The 10,242-nt window shown below is 40.1% G+C and overlaps 1 protein-coding gene across 1 annotated transcript in view; it reads right to left on the reverse strand.

Annotated features, from left to right (window-relative positions):
• HSPA4 (heat shock protein family A (Hsp70) member 4) overlaps positions 1-10,242 on the reverse strand; it is a 127,691-nt gene that overhangs the window by 77,323 nt on the left and 40,126 nt on the right. The window contains exons 3-9 of the mRNA XM_045285042.1: positions 9,562-9,638; positions 8,288-8,439; positions 7,922-8,028; positions 7,239-7,372; positions 4,913-5,094; positions 3,872-3,961; positions 81-233 (exon numbers count right to left, since the gene is read on the reverse strand). Coding sequence (XP_045140977.1) covers positions 81-233; positions 3,872-3,961; positions 4,913-5,094; positions 7,239-7,372; positions 7,922-8,028; positions 8,288-8,439; positions 9,562-9,638 — 895 coding nt within the window. The remainder of the gene's footprint in view (positions 1-80; positions 234-3,871; positions 3,962-4,912; positions 5,095-7,238; positions 7,373-7,921; positions 8,029-8,287; positions 8,440-9,561; positions 9,639-10,242) is intronic.

The following is a 10,242-nucleotide window of genomic DNA, read 5'->3' on the forward strand; positions in this document are numbered from 1 at the left end:
TTTTTAGCAAACCAAGGAAGGTCCAAGACACTGAACAGTATGATCCCATTTAATTGTTCCAAGACCCTTAAAGGAATCACCTCATTTTCAATATATAAGTCGAGCATCTCTCTGTCTATCTGCCATAGCAGCTGGTTCTCGATTGGTAGGTCCAGAGTACTGATCTTGACTTTCGCCTTCTTGGCTTGAGGTGGTTGGTCCATCTTTTTGTCCTTTGATCCAGTCTGAGAGGTCTAAAATAAAACAAATCACTAAGAACAACATAGCATATACAGACAACTTTAAACTTCAGGAGGTGTCTCTTCAAAAGTTTATTAATTTGCTGTTTTCTGATATGTGATAACATCCTGGTGATGCTGTGGCTAAGTGCTGGACTGGCAACCTAGCAGGGCAAAGTCACCAGCCGCCCGCCCACATGGTACACAGGAGAACGATGAAGCAGTCTGTGAGCTCCCATAAAGACTGACAGTCTTGGACACCCTACTTGCGACTGTGAGTCAGAATCAACGACAGCAGTGGACTTTGATCTGTGTTTAGAGCAGTGGTTCTCAACCTTCCTAACTCTGCGGTCCTTTCATACAGTTCCTCATGCTGCAGTGACCACCAACCAAAAATCTATTTTCGTTGCTATTTCATAACTGTAATTGTGCTACTGTTGTGAATCGTCGTGTAACTCTGATAAGCAAATATGTTTTCAGTATTACAAATTGGACATACTGTATATACTCAAATATAAGCCGACCCGGATATCAGCCGAGGCACTTAATTTTATCAAAAAACTGTATAAAAACGTGCTGGTAGGGTAACTTATGACAAAACTATAATAATTTATGAACTATGAAGGGTTCATGGGGGGAGTGGGGAGGGAGGGGGGAAATGAGCAAATGATATTAGGGGCTAGAGTGGGAGGCAAATGTTTTGAGAATGATGAGGGCAACAAATGTGCATAAGTGCTTGATACAATGAATGGATGTATGGATTGTGATGAGAATTGTATGAGCCCCCAATAAAATAATTTTTAAATGTGCTGGAAAACTCAGCCTATACACAAATATATGCAGTAATACAAGCATAGTGATTCATCACAATAAGTAATTAAATATTATGAAATATTTATTTCTAATGACATATCAATGAAATTTTGTCTTGAAGCATGATGTAGCATGGGTAACAGTCTTCACGCTGGGTACTTGTATATGGGCAGACCAGACAGGAGACAGATAGAGGAGCGGCATCTCGGTTCCTAAGACCAACAGAAACGTGTTTCGCAATGATCTTAGGCACAACCCTTCAAAGGGTCATTCGACCCAAAAATGGGGGTCGCAGCTTGCTGGTTTAGATCATCTCCATAGCTGAGGACTAACAGCTCCCCAACAAAGCCCACTGCCTTCGAGTCAGTGACACAGCGACCCTTTAAGACAGAGTATAAAATGCCCATGAACTTCGGAGACTGTTTATAGATGTAGAAAGCGTTGTTTGTTTCTCCCCACAGTGGCCACTGACCGTAACCACTGCCACCTATTAACAATAGCTAGAAAACACATGATTTTCTTTTATGTGGGATCCGTAATCCCACAATCCACACACAGTCAATAGATTTCTCTATTGTCTTCCTCTATAATCTAAACATATGGGCCTGAAATTGATGGGGAAAGTTTTGAAATTTTTAGTCATCCACAAATTCTATGTGATTTCCAAAATGCCTGTACTATTTACATTCTTATACTAAGTAAGAGAACACTGACCAGTAATGAAATACATTTACGTCATTCTCTGTAATTTTTTTATAATTTTACTGTGGCTATACCGTATACACAATGTTTCTTTCTTTTTCAAATTGCTTACTCATCTTTATTCATGGATCTCTTGGCATTTTAGTGATTTTCATCCAATCTCACTGTTCTGCTTGCTTTATTCTAATTCCATCGAATTTGTCAATCTACATTTTTATTGTAGAAACGAACCAGTTTCCCCTTTGTGATTACTTTCATTGCTTGTATTATGTTGAAAAAACTCTATGCCCGTTTTCCATCTACAGATTAGAACACTGAGATAGTTAAAAGTTTATTGTGCCAACCTTGTGGGGTTAATTGAAGGGCAGAGAGACAAATGGCTCAGTGAGCCTTGCCTTTCGAATTCTCAGGTCTCCTGTTTTCTGATGGGTGGACCAGGGTATGGCTGCCTTTGCCAGTTCCCTGCTTCAGCTGGCAAGGTTCACTTCCTATAAGACATCCCTAAAGAGAAGCCACATGGACCTACCCCCCAATGCAGGCCTGGGTGCTGGAGCAGGCGTGTGGAGACCCCTGCCAGCGCTGATATGCTTACACTTGACTAATTTGGCTTTCTTCCTGCAGTTGGCATCATCACGTGTATTTTGTGGGATGGAGGAGGACTTTGTGGGCTGGTGTCAGACAAATGAGCTAATATTGGACTTGTGGGCTTGGGCAGCACTGGGTTGGGATGTTTTCTTGATGCGCACTTAACCTTTATATCAAACTCTTACACATATGAATTTCTGTGGATTTGTTTCTCTAATGTACCAAGACTAACACAAACATTTAAGCTTTGCTTTTTTAAGTTGTAACTTTTTTTTTTAATCATTTGATTGGGGAGCTCTTACAGTTCTTATAATATTCCATACATCAATTCTATCAAGCATATGGTACATACATTGACTTGATCACTTTCTAAACATTTACCGTATATACTCGTGTATAAGTCGAGTTTTCCAGCACATTTTTAATGCGGTTTTGGTGGTAAAATAGGTGCCTCAGCTGATATTCAGGTTGGCTTATACTTGAGTATATATGGTACTTTCTATTTGAGCTGAATGCAACCAGAATCTATTCTTTGACGCAAGCCTTCACCTCCAATCCAATGAGCTTACATCTACTTCTCATAAATGTAGGCAACTGAGTTTCACTTCCCAAAGAATGATATTTTGGAGTCATCTCACAGAAGCCTACGTCATAGCCCCTGGAACCTCTCCACAGTTTCAAAGTCTTCTGGGGGGGACTGCTTTCCTCCACCTTCCACAAACACAGAGAACAGCACTTCTCTCTCCCACTGCTGTCTCCAACCTATGTACAAAGCATGAAGCGTTTTCTATCTTGGCAATGGCCTTCGTATACCAAAACCTCTATGAGAATAATTTCCTTGGCCTTTTTTTCCCCTGGAGACTACATGCAAGGAAAATAGCAGAATAAAGTAATTTACTGGCTGACTGACTGAAAATGGACAATAAACACAGGCCATCTTCTTGAGGCACTGCTAAACTTAGAAATTCCTAAAATGGTGAGATTAAACACCATAATTTCATATATAACTTGAAATGGATACCAGAAACAAATTTTAATAGACAACCTCAACAGTTATATAACATATAGACTGTAATGGACTTAAAGCTGTATTCATTTAATTACATCCTTGGGATGTATTGTTTATAAAAGTCAGATGCATTGTTTATCCTTTGGAAAAAAAGACATGTTTCAGAGATGTAATAAAATGTTGGGGGGAGAAAAATAAAACAGATCTCATTACTGTTTAGCATAAAGTATAAATTTATTCACAGAACAACAGTTAATAAGAGCCATTCAGAGATTAACACAAGCTTATCACTGACCTAGTAAAAACAGACCCCCTGAAAGCTATCTTGAACTCCTTGGGGGCACAAAGTGATCTTATAAAAAACTCCCCCCACCACCCTAAAACAATGTTCAGAAAAAGAATTCCTAATATAACCATCTTCCAAAACACCGTGCTTCAGGCAGAACCGTGTGCGTGTGTTGCTCGTATGTATACACACACACACACACACACACCACACCTATTAAGGAACACTGCAATGCACACTATAAAATTCAGCCCTTACCTCCATTTCTTCAGACTCTGCCTTGTTTTCTGCTGGTGTCTGCTGCTGTTGCTCCTCCACATGTGGTTCCTCCTGGTCGACCTGCATCTTCTGTAAAACACATCAATTCTTACAACTAAGCGATGCCAGTCAAAGACTCAACAACGTCTTCGGCCATTGGCAAAGCCATGTGGTACGGAATTCCTGCTCAACTTGTCAGCAATCAAAAACGCTAGGTTTACTTAAATTCTAGCTGTACCACATCTGTTACCTGGAGCAGGAAATGTTCCTCTCTGAATCTCAATTAATCCAATTGCACAATGAGGCTAACATTATCCTTCCCTTATAGAAACAAGAGTTTTCTTTGTAAACCACAAAGTACTCAGTACATAAAAGGTATCACACAACTACAATGCATAACAATGTATAACAACACAATCTAATCCAGGGCATTTTAAAATCACTATTTCTAAAAAGAAATTAAAAAAAAAAAGAATCTCTATTCTCAGTGAATAAAATTAAGTAAAAAAATTAAAAATCACTATAACAGCCAATTGCAGGCGAGAGAGGAAATGGACCCCTTGAATAAAGTGCTCAAAGAACAAAGTGTGGCGGTAACAAGAAGTAGGGGCGAGTCTACCAAGTGAGGACTCCAAACGCCTCCAGCCTATCAAATGTCCTGGGGGGCTTTTCGGAGCAACTGCTACCTGAGGGCCCAGACCAAACCTAGACAAAACCCCGAGGGGGTTGAGGGCTGAACACCCATGCCTTTATGAAGCTTTCCAGGTGGTTCTGATGCCCACTGAGGGAAAAGACCCACTGGAGGGTTCAAACACGCTATTCCACTTGGAAAACCAATCCATTAAGACTCAGCAGTTTTAAATAACTCAAGGTGCAAAATGCTTGATTGGAGAGTTGAGTAAGGAGCCAACTCATCCCCATCTCTACCCAAATCCTGTTTCAAGATTTTCGGCTGGTTCACCACCCAGGCTGGGGAAGAACTTGCTACAATTTCTGGACAAGACACCATCATAAAATGTATAGATGAAATGTCCTGATTACCTCCTCCTCCTTTGCATTCTGATCTGTTTCCATCGGTTCCTCATTTTCCTCAGACTTGTGCACTTCCACTAAGGAAGCACTGGACACACTGAAAATACCATGGACATTGACTCGAGCCTTGACCTTCACTTTTGAACTGGAGCCATCTGACTGGGCAGTGACTTTCTGAACTGAAAACTGAGCTAGGGAAAAAACGAGAAACAAAAGAGAACACAGCCTGAGAGAACAAATCCAGACAGCCACATAAGCCCAACTTGCCTCAGAGACAGGGCAGTAACCAACATGCCACTGCAAGTCAGTAAAGTCAGAACACTTAGCAACTTATGAAACGGTCAGGTTTCTCTTTCATCTGGCACATCTAGTCAAACATTTTCCTGTCCAAAACTGGGGTCAAGTTTCCTCATCTCTCCCTTTCCCCCATGCCCTTCTTTTGAAAAAGCAATTCACACACAATCGCTGCAAAAGAAGTAGAAAACAAATGTAAGCAGCAAAACCACACATTCAGAGACGTTGTCAGTATTTTTAGTACTGTTCCTCAGAGTTTATTCCGATGGAGCATTCCGGCTGTAGCTGTTAGCTGCCACAGGAGTCAATTCTGACTTAATGCTATATCGAGTTTTGTAGCAAGCAACTCTATTAAGATACAACACACATGACTACCTATTTATGCACACTTTAAAGCATAAGATTCAATGGTCTCCATAGGGCTATGCAGCCATCAACACAAACTCCAGAACCTGTCATTACACTGCCATAGGAAAAGGCGTCACCCACTAATGACTCCTCCCACTTCTCCTCGTGACCTCCCTCCACCTCAGCCCTGGGCAACCACTAATGAACCCTTTGTCTTTACAAAAAGGCGGACTTCTTATATAAACACAATCAAGACAATGTGTCTGTGTGCGGTGGCTTTCACTTAGCAGCGCGTCTCCAGGATTCATTCCTGTGGTATATCCTGTGGCAGCACCTCATCACTACTTACTGCTGACCCACTATGGCTATACCACACCTACAGATTGTAATCAAAAGTGAATTGCCCACAATTGGGGCAGGGCTGCTTTGTACACTGATTTCTTTATTCTAAAGTGAATTGGGCTGGTGACTGTACAATCCTGGAGCTACACCAAAAAACAAACAAACAGTGAATTGTGTGCTGCGAATGGTTGAACTCTATAGTAAAAGAACTGCATATCAATAAGCCATTATAAAATACTGTATGACCATACACGTATTACTCACAAACTTTTTTCACTTGGTCACTAGCATTTTACCACTGGAGAAAAAAAATTTTTTTTTTCCAAAATCTCATTGAATAGGCATATAATGACTTTAATTTCACAAGTCCTCTTTTAGAAATGTGGGTTTCTGGTGACGTTGCAATTATGAACATACTGTAAAGAGGCTCGCAGTACATTAATCTACTTGCCCACTTCTGGTATTTCATGGAAAGGGGGGGGGGAGCCTTGGAACTTTAATGTATGTCTTTGCTGCTAAAAAAAAAAAAAAGGCATTCGCTTTCCTGATAACCTCCAAGGTAACTTTCCCTCTAAATGCTGTATTTGTAGATTGCCCCCGCCCCCCAAGAAAAGTGAAATTTCTACAGGTTTAGGCTGGACTGATAAAAGTTTCTAGATTAAGACCCAAGATTGTTTTTTTAATTATTGTAAACTGCTGGTCTCTTCTTATTCCATCTACCAAATAAATCCCAATTTGTCACATTCTACAGTATTACAAAACTCTCAATGCATCTACATTGCCTTTCCAAGAAATTGCCATTTCTACATCCAAATAGTCAGGCTTTTTACTTACAGTTTCCAACATATAAATTATTAACATTATTTTCATTTTACATTAGGAAATAAAGAAAAGATTTAGATATAAAGTTCCTGTGTTCCTCTCAAAATATTCCTATAGCTTCTCTCTCAACTGGCTCATTTGCATATTAGGGAGGTTTCTATAAACGGCTCCAGTCAAAGGGTCTCCCAAACCTGATGTACTGCCATTGTATCACACTTCTCTCATACTTTAAGAGTTTGTATGCTAGGGCCAGAACTGAACCGTGTTCTATTCTAGCACTATCTAATGCATAAGCAAGACCTATAATATCCATGAACTGAGAAACATTATCTACCCAATGATAGCCTACAAAATAATGCCTGCCCCCCAGCTGGTTTCACACCTGGTAAACAAGACGAAAAAAGTCTGTTCTTTTAAAGCACCCACATTTCAGAATATTCTGTTCGCACTTCTTGCAATCTCATTTCTTTAAGTACGTGATGGCCTTATTGTTGGTTGACATCTCAACCAGAAATACTTCCTTACTTACCTATAGCAGGATCTGGATATGGCAAATCCTGAGGCGAGCTGTAGTACGCTTCCAGAGTGAAGGGCTCCTTTCTATAAAAGGTGAGGACTCTTGAGAAAGGAGCGGCATGATTTTTTGGAAAGACTTCACAGTCACTGAGTGCAGAAAAGATATAAACATAAAAATGGAGAACATTCCTAACACCTAAGTTCCTAATTATTTCATACCTCTAGTTCTTCTCTTTGCAATTGATATTACTTTCAGGTTACTAAGAGTTTCCGAAAATTTATGTCACTATGAGTCAAAAATCAACTCGATAGTAATGAAGTTTGTTTTTTTTTTTAATACATATATATGCATCACTGAGTTAGATGCAAATTCATAATTATGTAACAAATGTGTCACTGTGATTTGGAATCAACTAGACAGTATTGGTTGGGGGGGGGGTTATGTGCTCATACAGACACACACCACTTACATGGGGGGAGGGCTTTCAAAAAGCTTGTGGAAAGTGAAAGTCCCGTGTATACATATACATACATACACATATACTTGAATCAGCACATAAAAGGCACCAAGCACTATTTGCTTCATGATGACAAAGTGTTATATATTTGTGCAAGCTGAAAGGGAAGACGACACACACCCCTCATTCTCACACTGAGTTCATCCTAAATACAAAAATGATTAACGAACTTATATACCTTGATCCTTCTTCAGCTGGAGAATTCCATCTCATAGATATCGGATATGGGACCACATCAGTGATAGAAAATTCTCTGACTTTGAAAGCCGGGGATAAGATGGCACACTGGAACATTAAGTTTTTAAAAGTTCAATTAATTAAATACCAACATTGAGAACACAGTAATTAAAAAGAGAGACTCATATTCTCACATGTAATAGACCACAATTACTTGCATTAACATCACTTCTGCTATTCGTTCTAAAATTAAAGCTTACGAAATGTTACTCTTTGAGTAATCTCAGGCTATTAAGAGGCACATAAACCAGTGTCATTTTGTTCCCATGACCTACACACAGTTACCTGTGACAGAAAGATGACTTACCTGCAAAGCACAGCCTCGAGTGACCGCTTCATCAGCATTTAATGTTGTACTAAGTTCTTTACCAAAGAATTTGCTTATCTTCTCTTTAACTGCAGGGATTCGTGTAGCACCACCAACTATCTCGACTGCATAAATATCTTCTTTCTTTAATTCTAGTTGGAAATAATTACACATTCAGATTAAAAGATTTTGAATCAGTACACTGCAATCAAAGAGGGGCTGCACCAATGGGTTCAAGCACAGAAACCATTGTCATGCTGGCACAGGACTGGGCAGTGTTTCCTTCTGTTGTGCATAGGGTTGTGGTGGGTCAGAGCCGACTCGATGGTACCTAACAAGGTGATTAATAACTCATAAATGTAGAACTAACTAAACTCCTCCTGTCTCCCCTCCCCCATGCCAATATGCACATGCTGCATCTGAAAACACATCTATATCTTTTGATTCTCATAATGACAATCGCAGGGTGACAGAATAATGGGATTTAGCAGGTGTACTGCTGTGAATTATTTGATAGGGCTCCCAGCAAACAACTTTTTCCAGTTGGGTCTGGGTAAGAGAAGATGGGGAAGATGTTAATAAGGTTTTTATGTTTCCTTGTGAGTGGTTGTGAACAGGGTTGATTATTCTCTACAAGAGGACTGGTCCTCTTTTGCTAGTATACAATGTGGCTGGCAAGCTGAAAGCCAGAAGCAGGAAGGGGAGCATCTCAGTACCATCCAGGAAGAAGAGCACGAGTGAAGCATATCATTCGGACCATGAGATCCTTAGGTATTGAACCTTCTCATTCCAGAGGCAGCAAATGGTTAAGGCCAGAGGATGGCAGAACAGTGGCAGCAGCATAATCAAGGCCTAGAGCACAAAACTGTGGGCTTCCAGGCTCACAGAGAGTACAGCTGAATAGAGATCTTCAGACAGGAGGCTCACTTGTGGAATGCATGCCTCCAGGCAATTGATTGGGGAATTAGGATTGCTCACTCACAGAGCTAAAGATGAATGCCTTTGCACTAAGGTGATGGGACAGGGGGAGTGAGAGAGTAAGCCCAGCTTTACTGTCATCAAATAATTGAGGTGTTCATATCCACCTTTGTGTCTAAGTTTCTTGGAAAACTTTTAGATTTCTCTGTAATTACTTACTTGGGGAATAAGAGGCTTACAAAGGGAAAATAAAAGATCAAAAGAAGCTGGGATTTTATTTCATAACTATCTAAGAAAGGTGCAATTAACATTTTCCAAAGTCCAATCTATTCAAATAGATCCATCAGAATACTCACTGGCTTGTTCTAAAACACTCCGAAGTGGTGGCTCCACTCTAGCTAACAGATCATCACACATCTCCAGAAACTTGCCTCTGTTAAAAAAAATGCATTATTAAATGACACTCAACAATTTCCCATGGAATGGATAGATATTCTCGACAAGACGGATAATCATTATCCAAGGCAAAGTAAGGAGAACTGGGACCCCAAACATAGTGGATGGAAATGGAACGTGGTGTAAAACCCACTCTGGAAAAAATAACAGTTCTTCAAAATGTTAGAACTAAAAGAACAAAGTCAGAAATGAAAGCTGACCTAAAACATCCACTAGAACTAACAATGCCAATAGACAAACAACCTGTAAACATTGGAGGAAAATGAGAATTCATGTACGGGAGTCCTGGCTAGTGTAATGGTTCTGCATTGGGCTGCTAAACCCAAGGTCAGCAGTTCAAAACCACCAGCAGCTGTATGGTAGTGAGTTAGATTTTCCTGGAGTACCCCTTGAGAGACAGATAAGGCTTTCTACTTGTGCTAAGAGTATCAGAAACCCACAGGAGCAGTTCTACCTTGTTACAAAGTGTCACCATGGGTCAGAATCAAGTTGATGACAGACAGTGAGTCTGGTTTTTCATTTGAGGAAATTTCAGCATTCATATATGCAGGCTTCCTCGAATAAAAGCAAAGCATGAGAGA

This window comes from Echinops telfairi, unplaced genomic scaffold (genome assembly GCF_000313985.2).
Source record: "Echinops telfairi isolate 266 unplaced genomic scaffold, ASM31398v2 ScPeMD7_7469;HRSCAF=8507_1, whole genome shotgun sequence".
NCBI lineage: Eukaryota > Metazoa > Chordata > Mammalia > Afrosoricida > Tenrecidae > Echinops > Echinops telfairi.